A 19,150-nucleotide genomic window follows, 5' to 3' on the forward strand; every position below is an offset into this window, starting at 1 on the left:
GCCACTGCATGTTTTGTCTTTGGCAGCGGGCTCACATGAATACTGGGTAACCCCTTTATTGGAGGGCAAACCTATACGCATGGAACTAGACACCGGTGCAGCTGTCTCGCTGGTTCCTGAGACTGTGTATAAGGAAAAGCTACAGCATCTTCCGCTTAAGGCAACAAAAACCATGACAACCAAATACACAACAATGTCCTATTCTTTCCAAGGCAGTCCCATTTTCCAATGGATTGTACCAGAAATTTGAAACTAAAACAGGATACCTAACTATCCCATAAAGCTGGTCAAAATGTATTCCATGGAACTGTTTTCCATCCAAAAAAAAAAGAGTGCAGTTTTGTCAAAATCGAAACATTTCATGGGGATGCGTCCATTTCAATGAAATTTTCAATGGGAAAAAAGTCAGAACAAATCATTTCTCATTTTGTTTCAATAAAGTAAAAATGTTTCTTTTTGACTATCATTGCAAGTCATTTCATGCTGTCCTTTATACTAAATATAGACTTCACTATTACATTATATTTAATACATTATAGGTAATATTTTACTATAATATGAAAATCAACATGAATACGGTCAAAATAAAACATTTTGACTTTATCAAAACAAACCATTTGAATGGTCCCAAATTTAAATTTTTCAGAATTTTCATTCTGTGGGAAATTTCAATATTTCAGCTTTTATTTCCCATCTGGAATTTCCCCCCTCCCCCTCCGCTCCCCGCAAAATGCTGGAATTTCCCATGGGACAGAAATTCTGATTTCCCACCAGTTCTAGTATCCCACAGGATGCTCAACAGCATGACTCACACTGCCTCAGCGGGGGTGCCGCTTAGAAATCCTCACTGCAGGGAAATTCTCCCTCCAGCACCTGGTGCCACCTACACGATAGGTATCACCCCACAGCCTGCCCACGCCTGCTGTGGGATAGATGTCCTGCTTTCTCGGTTTGATCATCTGGTCATTTTCCCTGTGTGTCATCCAGCCTCAGCTGGCAGTGACCGAAAAGGGCATGTGAAAAGAGTGTATGGATCTCCATCCAGGGGGCAGCTATTCTTATCACACTGATATCATGGCAACTGATGGCCTTTCTGGCAGGCTCAACAAAAAGATCTAGCATTGGATGGCCTGGGAAACCAAATCGCCTTCTAACCCCTAGGTCAGAATTGAAGCACCTTGACAGGGCAGCATGGGGGAAGTGTGCTGCATAGCTGTTCTGTACATGATGGTCCTGATTCAGGAAAGGACTTAAGCAAGTGCACTTAAAAGGGATTTCAGCACATGCTTAAGTGCTGTGCAGAGCAGGGATTCGTTCCATAATCTGGGCCAAAGGAAAGATTTCAGCCCTCAGCTCTGTTAGTTCTGCCCCCTGCAGTAACATTAAAAGAATGACAAATATTATATATAACAATGATTCAGTTCTTGGAAATCCCAGGCCCTGAAGCTGAAAGGTTGCCCAATACTGTGAGAAATCCAAATCCAGGTTTGTGGGCCCCTGGACTCCCAGGGATAGAGACCTATGCAAAGCAGACCTTGACATGTTTTCTTAATCAGCTGAGTAGTTATATTTTAATCAGAATTCCTGTGCCAAGCTGTTCTCTTGCTACAATGGTGCAGGGAATGTCGGAGGAGGGTACCTAGCACTATCACTCAGCAGGGCTCCAGCTGTGCTCTGTGCTGTTTCCTTCCTCCCTTGCACAGAAGAAAATCCTGGCTTGGCTTCTCCCAGAATGTCCCAGCCTCCAGATAATAAACCCTCTGTCAGCAGAGCAACCTCTCAGATCCCAGAGGAAACGATAAGGCCGCGGCAACATTCCTACCCTGGTAATAACATGAATTTTCACGCAGGATCCGCTCCTCCCCTTCTCGCCTCTTTCAGCACCATGCTGATCTTGGCGTGAGAGGGACAAGCCATGTCAGAGACCCAACCTGTCTAACTTCAGCACAGCAGAACACCAGCCCAGCAGCCCTGCCAGACTTCTGCTTCCACAGGGTCTCAGACTACAGCTGTAATAGAGTGAGGCCTGAGTCATTCGTGGCCCCTATCAGCAGGGCTCCAGCTGAACTAGCCAGGGCTCCAATCCTTTTGCTTCATTGTAGTGGTGAGTCTATCTGACCCTACCAAGTTGCTGCTAATGAGCACTCCTGCTCAGTACAAGGCGCCAGGTTAATGAGGGCTCCAGCTTGAGAGCGGGATTTGAAGGGGGCAGATGTTCCCCTGGAGATATTTTTGCAAACATACATAAAGGAGAGCTTTGAGCAAAGCATCGGTTTTTGAGCAAAGAGCAAGGTCCTTTGTTATGTTGATGATTTATAACGAGAGTAACATCCAGAGGCTCCAGGTGTGAGGCCCCATTGTGCTAGGTGCTGTACACACCAGAGGGCTGGTGTACATGTAAAGCTGCACCAGCTTAACTAAAGGCGTGATTGGAAAGTGATTTAGTTACACTGGTGCAAAAGGCTGTGTGGACATGCTTATTGCAGTTCAAACAAGGCTCATTTTTAAACCTTTACCTTAAATCGGTTAGGGATAGGTTTAAGCAAAACCTAAATAAACTACTCAAACCAGAATAAGTATGTTCCCACAGGGGTTTGCACCATCTTAACTAACCTGATGCAAACAGGTGTGGAGACAGGATCATAGAGAAAGTTGGCCCCTACCCCAAAGAGCTTACAATCTAAACAGACAAGACAGAGAAAGTGTGGGGATGGGAAACTGAAGCACTGTAACTTATCCAAGGATGCACACAGGTGACTGGCAGAGCTGGGAAGAGAATACAGGTCTCCTGACTCTCAATCTACTGCCTTAGCTCTTAGACCACACTGCCTCAGGGTACGTCCAGACTACCCGACGGATCGGTGGGTAGTGATCGATTTATCGGGGATCTATATATCGCGTCTCATCTAGACACGATATATCGATCCCGAACGCGCTCCCATCGACTCCGGAACTCCACCAGGGTGAGTGGCGGTAGTGGAGTCGACGGGGGGAGCCGCAGCTGTCGATCCCGCGCCGTGAGGACGGGAGGTTAGTCGAAATAAGATACGTCGACTTCCCGTAGTTGAAGTTGTGTATCTTATATCGACTTCGCCCCCCTAGTGTAGACCAGGCCTCAGAGTAATTGTTGCAAAGTGCTTTCCCCAGGCAGCTGTCAAGAGCCATCACTAAGGTGTGTCAAGCCAGGCATCCAGAATCATCAGTTACCTTTGAGAGCCTTGTCCAGCATATTTGATGTTTCTTTGACTAGCTTGTTTTCCAGCCCTTTTTTGTGTGTTCTCAGACAACAATGTGTCTGAGCTCACCTCCATTTAAAGCTCCTTGCCATCCCAGTGTGGCACTACAGCACATGGCAATCATGCCAGAGACCTCAGAGGAGCTGGCGAGTAGGACTGAAAGAGCACAGAGAGACTGGAGATTCCAGCTCGCTAGTGAGGTGTAGCACAGATACAGTGCACAGCCCAGCCCTGATTTCTCGTTCCCCCCACCCCACCCCCCTGCCACCCGCACAGGAATGGGCTTCTCCTGCCGTCACGACTCAGCACCACTGCCAGAAGGGACACTGCATTTTCTAAAAATTACATTACATGAATTAAATTGCACCCCCCTTCTCCCATCCTGCCTCTTCCACCCTGCCCTACTCCACACAGGAACAGAGAGCATGAAGCCGCCAGAAACAAGACCCAAGCAAACCCCCTTCTTCATTCATTCCACACTCATATTTACTGTTTTCTCCATAGTTCCCATAGAAACAGTTGTCTGTGGTCCTGGCCAGGAGCCAAGGTGGGATGGGTGGGGGAGGGGGTTAAGATATATAAATGAAGTCATTCATTAAGCTCCGCCTAGACCTCACTTTTTTATGTGACAGAACTTGATAAGAGTCTCTGATTCAGAAAGGCTCTTAACCCCGTCTGTCCTGGACTCCCCCAGTCATAAGGTGTGAGGGTCACATTTTTGCCAGAGTGAGTGGGATTTTTGGAATTCACCTGATATTTCCCAGGGGGCTGCAGTGGGACAGAATTATAACTACCCCCCAGGGGTGAACTGGAGTCTCCCAGGGGGACTCCAATATAAATTGTGTGACAGTCATTTACATTATCAAATGAGCTTGGCTTGCATCCCTCTCTGTTGGATGTGACTAATTCTCTCTCCATGACCTCACCAGCTCACTATTCTGTCACTGCATCTTCTGAACTGGCTGTGTGGAACGTGAGCGGAGGACAATAACAACAAGAACAACTGTATTGGGGGAGGGAGTGAGAAATTAAACTGATTGCTGGGCCCAGTCGAAAGATACCCAACAAATTCACCCTGCTGAAGGACTGCCTGGCGTATTGGCTTCTCTTCCAACTGACCCACATTGCAATTATCCCAGTGCTGAGAGCCTCTTTGCCATAAACATGCGGGTCGCTGCTTTCTATTGTGCTGCACAGTGCTCAGAGGTCCGGGGCCTCCAGCTGGAGGGAAGTGCCGTCATGCGGAAAGCCTCTCCCAGACTTCTGTCAGGAAGAGGGGGTGCACTGAACAGTCCCAGCTGCAGCTCAGGCTGGGGTTTCTCTCTGATGTCACTTGTTTGTCAATGTCCCCTCTTCAAAACTTTTGAGCAGATTTGGTGAATTTCGGTGCTCAAGAAGTGTAGGGGCTGGGAGCACTGGCCAGATCCAGGCATTGCATAAGTAGGCGTTGGCCAAGCTTTCTTTACTACAGCTCTGCCAACGTGACTCCAAACAGGCCTGGATGCAACACACGTGTGCAAGCTCACTCCCTGCCATTCCAGTCCTAAGTAGGAGCTGCTAATCACACAGTGGCTTAAAGAAATGGATATTATCCACTAGGGACTAGATTTAGGCCTGGTTTACACTTAAAACTTCTACCAGCATAACTACATCAGTCAGGGATGTGGGGGGGGGAACACACCCTAGTGACACAGCTGTGCTGACAAAACCCCCACACACGTGGCCAACCAAAGAGCGCATAGCTAACATCATCTGGGGAGATGGAGTTCCTATACTGGCAGAAACACTCTTTCTGTTGGCATATGCTGAGTCTATACTAGGGGGCCGGGCCAGCATAGCTATGCCAATATAGGGTCTGTAGTGTAGACCTAGCTGTAGAACACCCATGTTCATTACACTTGTGGGATTTAGCCTTATGGGTAAGGATCAGAGCTGAAGGATTAGTACAGTCCATTATCTCACTGTATCCATCCCTTTCCTCCCCTGCCCCCCAACATACAGCCAGTTTGCCTATTTTCAGTTGCAAATGTACATCACAATGAATAACCCATAGATCCAGAAACTGCATGTGTTAGGGTCCATTTGACATTCATCACCTCTGAATCTCCCTTGCTTTAAACGCAGCCTTTCTACCAAACAATGTAAAGACTCTCCTGCACAGCACAGCCTCCCCGCAACCCCCCGGAATAGGCCTCCATCTTCCTTAGCGTATCCTTACACCCGGGAGTCCTAACTTTTGTGACATCCTAACTTCTTGATGCAGAGACAGCTGCAAATATGTCCTGAGCACATGATATGAGGTCAATGTGCAGAGAAGAACCAAAGAAAAGGAGGTGGAGAAAGAGGGAAAACTTGGACAGTCTCACATACACAGTGGGTCTGAGTTTGACCTCCTTTCTACCCCATCCCTGGGGTTGCATAGGGTGTGATTGAGGCAAGGCCATGAAAATACCAAAACACATTGGAACAGATTATTTATGACTGATTAAACAAGGGGTCGGCAACCTCTGGCACGCAGCTCGCCAGGGTAAGCACTCTGGTGGGCGGGACCAGTTTGTTTACCAGCCGCCTCTGCAGGTTCGGCCGCTTGCGGCTCCCACTGGCCGCGGTTCACTGCTCTGGGCCAATGGGGGCAGCGGGAAGCCACGGCCAGCACATCCCTTGGCTTGTGCCGCTTTCCGCTGCCCCCACTGGCCCGGAGCGGCGAACTGCGGCCAGTGGGAGCCGCGCTCGGCCGAACCTGCGGAGGCAGCAGGTAAACAAACTGGTCCGGCCCACCAGGGTGCTTACCCTGGCGAGCCGCGTGCCAGAGGTTGCCGACGCCTGGATTAAACTGTGCTCACATGCTATTTGGCTCTTTTGCAGTAACCTTTATGTAACCTTTATGATCCTGCCTCCCATCCCCTGCACTGTGAACCCTGGGGAAATTCAGGGATTAATTAAGCTTTGACTTGGGCCAGCTGTGGGCTTGTCTACCCTGGCAATTAACAGCGCTACAACTTTCTTGCTCAGAGGTGTGAGAAAACACCTGCCTGAGCGCAGCAAGTTGCAGTGGTGTAATGCGCCAGTGTAAACAGTGCCCCAGTGCTGGTAGCTATGCCCCTCGTTGAGGGGTTTTTTTTTAGAGCACTGGGAGAGCTCTAAAATTCTAACAATTCCGCAGCAGCGCTTTAGCATTGCCAGTGGATCCAGACCTGGAGTTCCTCTAACTCTGCTTGTTTGAGACATGGTGGCTGTTAACTCCCACTCCCCACAACCAAGGATTTCAAGGAAGGTCACGTTCCCTGGGGTATACTCCTCACCCACGCTTGAGGAAATGATAGTGGCCAGGCAGGAGAATTTCTGGCACAGCTTCTGCCGTCTTTAAGGGAAGTGCCCCAGACTCTGGGAATCTTTTGCATGGTTCACAGCTAAAAGGAAGTTTTGCTGGCCCAGAACCAGCTCTCAGCACTGAAGCTAATTCCAGAAAGGAAAATGAAAAGCCTCCACTGGGGGCTAGACTTCAAGGATCTGTGCCAGAATTCAATACCCCTATGCAAATGAATTCAGCATTCCTGTCTCCTGAGCTAGAGTGGCAGCAAGTGCTAGAAAATTATTTTCTTTGGTGCCTGTGTATGTAGGGTGACCAAATGTCTCGATTTTATAGGGACAGTCCCAATTTTTGGCTCTTTTTCTTATATAGGCTCCTATTACCCTCCAACCCCTGTCCCGATTTTTCACATTTGCTGTCTGGTTACCCTATGTGTATGTGAGGCAATCTTGTCCCCCTTCTTCCCCACCCGCATACACAAGGACCAGGGTAGATGAAGGTAGCCTCAGGCTTTGGGATCACCTACTAGCACTCACAGCTGCAATTTATTACATGTGCAGCCATACATTTTGGATGGTATTTCCAAAAGCACTCAATGTTAACCTATCTCTGCTCCCATTGGACTCAATGGTAAAACTCCCATTGACTTCAGGAGGAGCCAGGTTAGGCCAATGCTGATTGCTTCTGAAAATACCAGCCTAGAGAAGGAGGGGTGTCTGAAGCTGAAAGCAGGTGGCAATGGCAGCCCTGTGGATGTTTCCCCAGCACCCATCCCATTAGTTTTAGCCAAGAGGGAAGGGAGAGGAAGATTCCCCCGGACTTATTCATGGGGTCTTCCCTTTGCCAATAAACCCATTTCCAGTGACAACCAGCAAATGTGACCTAGGTGACTCACAAGACATCCAGATAAACTAAGACCTACGTCAATCAACTCATTCCTCCTGCTGCTGACTTAATATTAAGGGTACATTTAGAATTAGTTCATAAAGGATTAATAGATGTGATAAGCATGTAATAGACATGAGTTGGCCTTGTTATAGATGGTTTTAAGGGCATCAGCAGAAGATTATAAATCATGGTTATAAGCAACCTATTGATCTGTTGGACCCTATAACAATTGAGTAAATCATCCATTAATCATTTATTAACCTTTATAAATGATAAATAAAAGAACCCTTAATGCCAAATGTGACTGATCATTGTCTATGGCATGTTCTTGTGGTCTTTGTCTACCCAAATAATGGGGCTTCCACTGCTTCCCTTGAGGAAATTGTTGCAATGTGTCTATCAGACATTACTGTTTGAGGACATCTACTGTAAGTTTTCTGCTGCTCAGTTTACTCCCATCACAGCTAGCCATACATCCCTTGGGTCAAACTAGAATCCAGCATGATTTCTCACAAGGTCCTATGATCAATGGAAATCAATGGGGGTAGGTGCCTAGGGACTTCTTCTTTTGACAGTCCCAATAGGCACCTAGCTACCTCTTTAGACGTCTAAATACCTTTTAAAACATCAGGCCCCGAGTCATTTCCCAAGGTCACCCAGGAAACCTGTAGCAGAGCAGGGAACTGAACCCAGCTCTCCAGCTAGCTCCCAACCACTGGACCATCCTTCTTCCTATGGAATGCAGGAGAAAGTGGTTTCACTCCTCAACACAAAGCACAATTTTCCCTCTGGCTGACAAAATGACTACAACAGGGGGTATCTTTAACTTAGATGACCAGACAATGGAGCCATGTTTCTTGGGAGATAGGATTCTATAACCTATGATTAATATTTAATAGCAAAGACTCAGTAAATTCGTTACCTACTTTGGTAGCTAGGAGTGGGTTGGATAGTGTGAAGAAGATGGGGGAAACCCTGTGACAGGTATCCATATAGGCAGGGAGGTTAGTCTCCCAACCTATCCCTCAAGGGAATAAATATTTATTTTGGCGCTGAAAGATTAGCTCATTGTTCAGACATGCATATAAAGACATCGCTGTGCTCGACCATTATTAGTTCAATAACTGGGCTGCAAAGCTCAATATGGAGTCTTTGTTACAAAGTTTAGACTAGAAGAGCATTGGGGAAAAAATTATACATATAATTCATCCTATGCCTTTCTCTCATACCAAGCTTTTCTGCCTATCACAGTCATTTCCCCCCACCCATCCTATAAATCACAACTTTGCCTATAGGATCCAGACAGCAGGGTAGAGCTGAGCTCCCACACACACCCTTTGAATCATCGCCAATCTCATCCCTGCTGACCTGTTTGGTGCAAGGAGCTGGGGAAAAGAAACACTACTTACTTAAAAGGAAAACAGAACAAAGCAAATCTTGAGACAGGGCCAGGCCAAGCAGTACAGGTAAAATAAGCAGCAGCCCAAAGCTTCACCCATCTCCTGAACAGAAACTGAACCAAACTGGACTGGACTTTCCAAAGAATTGTCTTCACTGCTTTTTCTAATAATTTTTCATTTGCATGCACAGTAGCTCAGCTCAGCTCTGCATTGTGAGAGATTATCTTTACCCCAAGAGTCTATACTCTAAATCAGCTGTGGCAACCTGCGGCCCGTGGGCTGCATGCAGCCCACCAGGGTAATCTGATTGTGGCCACAAGACATTTTGTTGATGTTGACCATCCGCACGCACGGCCCCCCGCAGCTCCCAGCGGTTGCAGTTCACCGTTCCCGGCCAATGGGAGTGGCGGTCAGCAAAATGCCTCGTAGCCTGCAATCAGATTACCCTGGTGGGCTGCATGCAGCCTAGGGCCACAGGTTGGCCACCACTGCCTTATAGCATTGCCTGCATTGTGATGCATTAACCCCCTTAGCATTGTATAGATTCTAGCATATAAGCCTTGATTAGCATTGTATGTACTGTCATCCGTTAAGCCTCTTAGCACTTCATGGATTCTAGCATACAGGCCTTGTAACAGTGCGTGCATCGTGGTACATCAGCACCATTGCATCGGTTGTAGAGCATAAGGATTGCATTAGTTTGTTCTATATCACAAATTCTTTCAATCCTTCAGGAGCACCAAAATGTAGACCCCTTAAGTATTCAGTCTTCATCGTCACGTGTTCTAGAGTCAAGGCCCTTCACAATTGAGTGGGTCCTAGACTCCTTTTAGATCTAGGGTTCTAGAATTCAGAACCTTGAAAGATAATGAGGTTTTGTTTCCATTTGCAGGAGGGTTATTGCTGGATAATAATAAATAATAATAATTTGTCACTTAGCTCTTGCAAGGAGGAAAATTTCACATAGATAAGGCAAGTATCTTGCCAGAAAGGTTCTGACAGTTTCACAAAACCCCATACATTATTTTTTGGGGAAACTCGTCTCTATAATCTCCCCACCCCAATTTCAATGGGGACCTGATTCTGCTCTCGTTTACACTGATGTAAACCAGGAGTGGCCACACAGAGGTTAATAACGTTACGCCAGTTTAGAACTAGCATAAGTGAGATCAAAATGAGGCCTGATGCTTTTTATAGTACTGATGAGGTTAGAATCCAGGTGCCCAACAATACTTCTTCATTCACTTATTCTATACCACTTCATTCTACAGAACTCCCCTGAGCCCTAGACACATAGGGCAGAGATCCCGATATGTACAGCACTGAATAGCGGAGTGCAGAGAGGCAATGGGAGTGTGCTTCTCAGTTCCCTGTGGGATTTAAGGTGTGCTTCCTTTATTACTATTATTTATTTTACAGTAGCAACTAGAAGTAACAACCAAGCTCAGAGCCCCGTTGTGCCAGGCATTGTACATACACACAATGAGACAGCCCCTGCCCCCAAAGGGTTTACAGTTAAGACAAAGGCTGGGAGGGACTGACAGGGGCACAGAATGGTGAAGCATCTTGCCCATTGTCATCATGCAGCCGAGCCAGGAACAGAACCAAGTGTCCTGAGACCCAGACCAGTGTCCTGTCCACTGCCTCTTCTTACTGAAAAGCTCTCTGAGATTGATTTGGCCATTTTTAGACTTGCAAACCAAACCCTTTCCCCCAACATGCTCATTGACCACCATCAGTGGATGCTCCATCCATCCCCAGGGGTTTGCTTGCTTTACTAAGACTGTTCAGGCTTGGCAGGAATAAACTGCACTCCATGAACCATGAAGGGCTCAGGCCAGCTCCCGCTGATTTCAATGGGAGCAGAATTGGGCCCTAGATGGCCAATAGGTCTGGAGAAATCGAAGCTCTGAAGGAGGGTAAGTGGAATGGTGGTAACAGAACGCAATAAAATTGACCACGCCATAGGGAGCCCCTGTACTATATGGAGCAGTAACGTTAGAGTTAATGGCTAGATGCATGGCAGCTGCAGAGCTTCTGATATAACAATCCAGAGTGCTAGGAAATTCTGGGAATGAATCCACATGGTATTCAGGAGGGAACGCTCACATTCCTCCATTGGCAAGAGCAGGATTAGTCAGCAGGCTTCAAGGGGACAGGTGGGCAGGAAGAGTGGAATGTGGGTATCCTACGAATGCAAAGTCGCTCCGGGGAAGGGATACGGAGCCTTCCACAGCTGACCAGTGAGCTCAAATGGGGCAGGATGTCATTCTCCCAGCCCAGGCTCCAGAGGAGAGTGTGAGGATCTGTCTGCAAATGAAAGGATTTTGCTTGCGAGCATCTGGCTTTCGTGCTACAAATCTATTTGCCAGCATGACGCTAATGGTTGTTGATTTAACTGCTTTAGGGGAGGCAGAGAGCTTCACAGGAGCCAGACCTCCTGCGTTCTGTTGCCAGCGTGGCCACTGACTCACTGGGTGATCCCTGACAAGTCGCTTAGCCTCAGATTCTCCATCTCTAAAAGGGAGGTAATAACACTTAGCTACCTCACAGGGTTAACCCGTTAATAGTTGCAAAGTGGTCCTTTGAGATCTTTTAATAAAAGGGTGCTGGATCACAACAAGGAAGACAGATTTGGGGCTGAGGAGGGAGGGAGGGAGGGCGACAGATTTGCTCTCCAAGCCCTGCCTTTCTCCCAACTCCTTCATTCACAGCGAAGGAAGGGGCCTAACTGTCCATGGCCTGAAATAACAGTCAGTTCCTCTGGCAGAGCTCAGTGTTGCTCAAAGCCAAGAGAGAGCTCAGAGCTACAACATGCATGTGGGTGGGTTAGCCCCAGGGTGGGACTGTGCAGCGGACCTTTCCCTCCGCCCTTTTACAGCTTCCAAGACAATGGGTGCTGGGGAGGCTTGCAGGCCGGCTTACCCTCTCCTGTGTGAAGATGTGCACCCAGAGAAACACCCACACTCCTAGACAATACTGGGTGGGGAGAGGGTAGCTGCCTCCCAGATAACATGCATCATTCCCACTCAGACAATGAGGCCTGGTATTGACACTCAGATATCAACACAACAATATGCCCTGCAAACAGCACAGCACTAGAGTAGTACTAGAGATAGGAAGGGGGTGGAGTCACCCTGGGAATCCTAAGGATCAGGGCACACCCCTCTAGCACTGTGTGATCCATCAGTCTGGCACACCGTGCCTGCTAGTGTGTCCTGGGAGCCCAGCAGAGCCTGTGCGCAAAGCAGGCCTCACGCCTGCTCCCAACAAACGGCATATGGACATTTGTCTCCCCCGCCCCCCACTCATTCCTCTGCCTCAGTGAGTTTGCTACGGTGCCTGTCAGCTATGCCCCGAATGAGTGAGTAATGGTGCAAAGAGCGGGGGGGATGATGGGGAGGACAACAACAAAGGGACTGCAAGGGTATTGCATGAGGGGAGAGGCCATTGTGGATCTGCGGGCTCTTGGGGAAAGATGGAGGCAGGGTGGAAGGCAGCGTTTTTAACCCCTAAGGCTGTACTTTTCCTCAGCAAATTGTGCTGAGATACTCAGCTGGAGCTTCTAAGTCCCCCTGCTGCTAGGAGTAGACCCCAGCATCCAGCAACAGCTGATCCCTGACCCAGTAGCCTGATCCCCTCCCAGTTGCCTCTGCCTCTCCACCCACTGCAGTAACACTGCATGGTGTCAAGTATCGGGGGTAGCCGTGTTAGTCTGTATCCACAAAAACAACAACGAGTCCAGTGGCACCTTAAAGACAAACAGATTTATTTGGGCATAAGCTTTTGTGGGTAAAAAAACCCTCACGTCTTCACTCCATGCATCTGAAGAAGTGGGGTTTTTACCCACGAAAGCTTATGCCAAAATAAATCTGTTCATCTTTAAGGTGCCACCAGACTCCTTGTTGTTTTTGCAGTAACACTGCCACCCCCAACTTGCTCCCTCCTCACTCCCCAGCAGACAATTGTTTTCACCTCCCCCACTTCTTCATTGTAAGTTCTCTCCCCCACCCCCTGGTATCTAGCCCCTACGTAACCTGGAGATGGACACATTAAAAATGTGATGATTAATAGATAACCTACCCCAACCCCTCCCTCCACCACCCGCCGCAGGTTCCCATCCCGATTCCAGAATCCCAGTCACAGGTGACTTGCACCCCAGTTGCCATTACCCCCCACCTCCCCACACCCTCCCACAAGCTGCTTTCCTCTTCAGCCCAGAAATTCACTCCAAGCCCAGCCCACCTCCCAGCCCTTCGAACACTCCCTACCCAGATCTTGTCTGGAAAGTTCAGTGCTTGGGATGGTCAAACAAGGAAGGCAGCACCAAGAAACTGAGCATAGGGTTTTCCCCATCGCACAAACACTTGTGACCCCAGGGAAAGTTGGGGTGTGTGAGGAAGGGTAGGCTGGATAATAGGGGCAGGAAAAACAACTGAGCAGGGTGATCCTCCATCAGACAAAATGTTCCCTCCAAGAGCTATGAAAAATGGAGATGACAATCTGAAGAGCCAGTGAAATTGTGAAAATGCCTAAAACCTGGGAGAATTTAGAACAGAACCCATAGGCTGAACTGGTTCACAGAGTTCCAAAACGCAGATCACAGCAGCCCTCACCTTTAATCAAGAGATACAAGCCATGGAGCCTGTAGGTACCTGGAGCAAGGATGCTTGGATTAAGATGCAGTATTGCATGTATGGACATGCAGTCCCCACAGACTGCATCTCCATGTTAAGGTACCATCTACACTGGGCCTGAAAGTAAGGGGAGTCTAATTTAAAATTCCATACTTTGGCTTTCCTTGCAAGTATTAATGACTCCCCGGACTGATAAGATACCAAAAGAGCAATAATTCTGTATGAATGAAGAAATGCCTTAGATCCTTCTCTTCACTGATAGCCTCCACATCTCTTCTTGATTCCCTGGCACTCCCCTTTTCTTGTGATGATATTCAGAGTTCAGATTTTGATGCTTTGGAAATTATCCTTGTTATTTATTGTTTGTATTGCATTAGCACCTAGGAATGCCAGGCCTGGACCAGGACTCCACTGTGCTAGGTGCTGTACAAACACAGAACCAGCCGATGATTCCTGCCCCGGAGAGTTGATCATGACTCAGTTCAAGCCTAAATCTTTTGAGTCCCTCCACACAAAGAAGGGGAAAAAAATCAAACTAGGTGATATGAGAGCGGAGGCTTTTCTATTATCCCTCCTTCACACACACCCCTACTTCAGTTGTAATAATTAATGAAATGGCTAAGGAAATCTGATTACATGAAACCATCTCAAGGTTGCTTCTCATATTCAGAAGACAGTGGAAGCTGCATCCGTCCGTGAAAGATGCTATTTAAACCACCATTGAACAGAGGCACATACAGTACAACAGGTTTATGAAGAAGTTGATTTGTAGGTTAATTAAACAATAATATTCTGTTGTAAAACACTTGAGACTCAATGAATACAGAGAAGATAAAATTCTAGCAGGGGTGGCTAGTGAACTGAATTAATCAAAAGGACAAGCAATAGCTGCATATCTTATTGATAGAAATTCATTAGATAGATAGATAGATAGATCTGAAAATACAAAGTCTCATAGCAGTGCTAGGTATTATCATTATTGTATGCAGCATTGTTATAGCCGTGTTGGTTCCAGGGCATTAGAGAGATGCAGGTAATATCTTTTATTGGAGCGACTTCTATTGGTGAGAGAGACAAACTTTCGAGCTTGCACAGAGCTCTTACAAGATATTAATAAAAGTTATTACCTCACCCACCTTGTCTTGCAGGTATTATCATTGCTAATTTATTACAAACAAGACAAAGCAGCCTGATGTCTAATGGATGCTCTTTTGCAATCCATTGACTGATAGAGACCATACCCAACAATGGGAGATCCTAGGTACACATTGGAGAGAAGAAGAATCAGATAAGCTTGTAAACTGCCTATTCTTTTCGGATGTCATTTCTAGTTAATTACAGTCACTTGTGCTGGGTATTCTCTGCAATCATGGGGCGTATCCCTGGGCTCTGTTAGCCTGATGGACGCTTTCCAGTCACCAACTTTTCAGATGCAAATGACGTGCTCCTGTCAAGTGTCTTCATGCAAAGCAACCCCCAGTATCCATCCCCCCTTTGCCAGTGGCCAGAAAAAGAGCAAGAAGGGCTTGTTTTACAATCCACCTCCAGGATGCAACAAGATACTGCTCATGGCCCTCCAGGGAACAACTGCACTCACTCTCATGCCACCCGTGGGGCATTAAGGCCTTGAGCCAAAGCCTGTACAAATTGGAATGATCATTGTTCCTGTAGTTCTCCACTAGGGTCTTCACTGATAGTAAATGATGCCTATGGAAACAGCATCAGTTCATTGCCAGGACACTTCTGTGGTTGACTCATGTATCTGTGGTCAGAACTTCCCCTTAAACTCTATTTTCAGCTCCCCAGATCCTTGGGGTTTTCCACTAGGCCATTTATCTGTGCAAAGTTTATCTATTCAAAGTTCGTAGGCCTCAAGCGTTATGCTAACTGGCTGAAGCTAATATCTTTCAGGATATAGGCCTGTAGGTTTCTTGCATTACTGCTGGATATAATTAAAGCAGAATATAACGCAAAGCAGTAAATATAATTAAGTCAGGCTAGCTCACTGGGCTACAGCAGCAGTGAATATTAACAATGGCAAACGAGCCCACTGGGCTACACTGGACAACACGTACATCACCACACAGGAGCACAGCAGTGAATAGCTTATGTGGGGCAATGGGGCCAGTGAGGGGCTTAAGTGCAGCCCACAGAGTCTGAGGGAGCCCATGGCTGCCCTTCTCCTTAGTATGAAGGTGCGGCCTCTTTAGGATACTGTTCCCAGCTCCCATCATGCAGCATGGCTGGGCTGCTTGAATTCGTATTCCGCAGTGTATGCTGGGATCTGTAGTCCCCGGGGGCCACGCCTCTCTATTAAAGACAAGCATGGATGCAATCTCTTTATTCCCAGCAAATTAGATGGAAACTCGGGGCTGCTGACAAGTTGCCAATAGGTCCCTTCATTGGATACAGTTACAGAGCCCTAGTGTCAGGACTAAAAGTGGGGAAAGCCATCAGCAAGTTCTTGCCTCCAACAGGCAAGTGTGGGAGAAAGCTCAGTGATTCAGCAGCATCTGAAGTCACTGGAGCTTAGTCTGGTTTTACACCAGTGTGACTAAGCTCAGAGTCTGTCCCTGTGTTACCCATATAAATGTGACATACCAAGATGTGCACATGTACTATGTAGGCTTGTAGTGCAACCAGCTGGGGCTTACGGTGAACCTGGAAACTCCATTCATGTAGCAAAGCAGAATAAGAGCAATACTCCCTTGCACCGCTGTTGTATCTTGAGTCCAAGAATCTCAAAGCACGTTAGGAACGTGAATGAGTTCAGCCCCACACCAGTCCTGTGACAGAATAGGCAGAAAGAAAGTCCTGAATTGTTTAGTTGTGCAGTCAGCAATTCTGCTTATAGCAAAACTTAGAACAAAGTTCTGGGCGAAAAAAAATGACTTCTCTACAGGAGGGTTTCACTGTATATGAAAAGTTCTGCACACTGTATGGACGGTCCTCTGCCTATATCTGAGCAACCCTTCTGCCTTCTGTTGACCTCAGGGGGGTTATATCTGTGTAACCCAGGGTGAAATCCATCCCTTTTCCCCACACATGGACAGGAACGATATATACAAACACCCACGCTAGAATCCAATTTAAAATCCACTTACCAAACGACCTGACTCAACCACAGTTTTAATCCCCATCTTCCATAAACTCTCCCTCTAATCTGATAAAACACCAGAGGGCAGGTATTCTTCCGAATGGGCACCTACAATCCCCATCAACATTCAGAGTAATTATGAACAGCTATTAAGAGGAGGTCTGGATTGGGGCATGTGAGAGTGCTTGGGTCATTTATCTATGTATGGAGCATGTGCAGCATGCTCATCACCCTTGTCTCCTCCAAAGAGTTTCAGCCCAGATTTGAGTTCTGGGGAAGACTGAACAGGGGAGTTTTACTTTAGCGTAACTGTTTTGCCCAGCAGCACCCAATCCTGGCCCATTCTCTGAGGCGCGTGCCCTGTGTTTGAATGCATTTGATGATTCTATTCCACCTGTACCTGTTTACACCTTCCAACCCAGCCCCAAGCGCACTGTTACAAAATGACATCCCATCAAATGAGGTGATTCCCATGAGCCAGGGCTAAGGAGAGGAACATGTATGGGTCAGAATGCAGGTGACCATCCCTCTGCCTCTCCAAGGGGGCAATTCAATGCCAGGTGAAGTCAATGGGAGTCTTTCTGTGGTCTCCTGCAGGTATTGAACTGGCCTCCAAAAAGGGTAGTACAGGAAGTCCCTGGAAGAGAGAAGCCCTTCTGAGGTAAGGTTTAAGACTGCAGTAATGCCCATGGGAATCCCCAAAATGAACTGGGCTTGGAGACTGGAATCCCCCCTACCCAAAAACACACACTGCAGGCAGCCACTCCCACTCAGCCGGGGACCAGCATCCACTGGGGAAGTTGTACACCCCAGGGAAGACCAACGTGCCCAACCTGTGGCTCAGAGGAGAGCATTAGTCTCCAGTGCTCCCATTTCCCACACCTCTACGTCAAACTTAGCATTAAAGTAAAGAACAGAGCAGGGAGTTTCCCCTGTTGAATCTGAGCTTTTGACACCTTCCTGCATGGGTCATGATAAGCTTCCATAATGATCTGGGTGCAAAGGTCTAAGAAGCAAAAGTGGGGTTTCTACTCCATATTAGAAAGCAGAATGGTTGCAACTGAGTGGAGTCCCAGCCTCAGTAACTGAACAGAGCAGAATGCAGCCATCCTGCCCAGAGAGATCTGGGCTCAGCATTTATTGAAAAAAGGAACCAAGGATCTTCTAACTGTCCAACAATCTGCCCTAGCAATTACACCCATATGCTCAGGTAGTATAAATCAGCAACTCTGTCTCCAATGAAATCAATAGACTGATGCAGATTTACACCAGCTGAGGATCTGGCCCTTTAAGGATTTCTGCCTAAAAACACACATACATTTCACATATTAGCCTCCAAAAAGTTTGCTAGACAGAGCCCCTCTCCTTCAGCTGAGACACACATAAACTCTCCAAGCCAAGAGGAAAAACCAGCAGGTTCAGGTAAATATTACAGTACGGTCATGTTTAGCTATTTTAACTATGTGCTTCTGGAAAAGCCATCAGTAAGCTCAGCTCTGCCTTGCTGATATTGTTATTTGAGGTTTATTTATTTTCCCTGCTTCCAAGATGTTCTGTCTGCTTAAGATCCCTGTTAATGAATAGGTTCAACTGATTTACATATATGTGTGCACAAATAAACCACACCGGAGCAATATTCTTCTTACCATGGAGCAGACACATTTCTCTCTGTGAAAGAAACAGCCCATAGAGTTTGGAATTAGCCAAATCAAATTGCCATGGTGGAAAATCAATGGACTGAGCTCCATGGAACAAAGAATCCTGCTTCTCTGCCTTTGCTAGGCAGGTACAGACTTACCTTAGGAGGTTCTGTAACCCTTGTTTGCTGGAATTCCTCCTCAGGATCGCACTGGTCATTGTGGGAGAGGTTGATCTCAGGGCAGGCTCACAGATCCTGGCTGCTAAACCTCCTTTTCCTACTTTTTTTTTTCTTTTCCTTTTTAAAAAAAAATTAAATAATCCTCTCCCTCTCCTCAGGAAGTTCTGCAGCTGGTTTCCTTTTGTTTCTCCAAGCCCCCCTGTTCAGCCCCCCTCTTGTCTCCTCCACCTCTACCTCCTCCACAGCCTAGTGGAAATGTCAGAGAAAAATCTTTGAGAGAGCAGCTTTGTAGTTCGAGGCAAAGCAGGGTCCCCTCCCTGCTCCCATCTGACCGCTGAGTGAGCTCAATGCAAAGCTTAAACCTCTCCTTTGCTCTAAAGGCTATTCTTCTTCTATTTGGCTATCTGTTTCTCTCTCTCTCCTCTCTTACACTCCTTCTGGTTTATGCGTCTTTGTTTCTCCTCTTTTTTTCTCCTTCTGTTCCCCCTCCCCCACTCCTAATTTTTCTCTCTTTTTCTTCCCTTTCCGATCTTTCTTTCTGCATTAACTAATTGCATAAATTAGGAACAAAAGCCACTCAGGGACACAAAACCTGATTAGAGGAAAGACAGCAGAGGACAGATTTACAACTCTTGAGCCAGATCTTGAGCTCCCGTAAATCAGCAGCAATCCATTAAAATCAATGGCGCTACTCCAGTGTGCACCAGCTGAGAATCTGACCCATAGCCTCCATAGTCTAAATCTACTCTTAAAAAATTAATTG

The 19,150-nt window shown here is 47.0% G+C and overlaps 1 protein-coding gene across 5 annotated transcripts in view; it reads right to left on the bottom strand.

Moving 5' to 3' along the window:
- The window catches only part of LSP1 (lymphocyte specific protein 1), an 89,856-nt gene that overhangs the window by 47,966 nt on the left and 22,740 nt on the right, over positions 1-19,150 (bottom strand). Inside the window, exon 1 of one of the 5 annotated variants that reach the window (XM_045017195.1) lies at positions 18,367-18,751. The exons of 3 other annotated variants lie outside the window; for them this stretch is intronic. In XM_045017195.1, coding sequence (XP_044873130.1) covers positions 18,367-18,425 — 59 coding nt within the window. In that variant the 5' untranslated portion in view covers positions 18,426-18,751. Of the gene's footprint in view, positions 1-9,462; positions 9,516-18,366; positions 18,752-19,150 lie in introns of those variants that run through there. One more of the 5 variants, XM_045017194.1, reaches the window with a different exon arrangement.

The sequence above is a fragment of the Mauremys mutica genome, chromosome 4 (assembly GCF_020497125.1).
Source record: "Mauremys mutica isolate MM-2020 ecotype Southern chromosome 4, ASM2049712v1, whole genome shotgun sequence".
Lineage (NCBI taxonomy): Eukaryota > Metazoa > Chordata > Testudines > Geoemydidae > Mauremys > Mauremys mutica.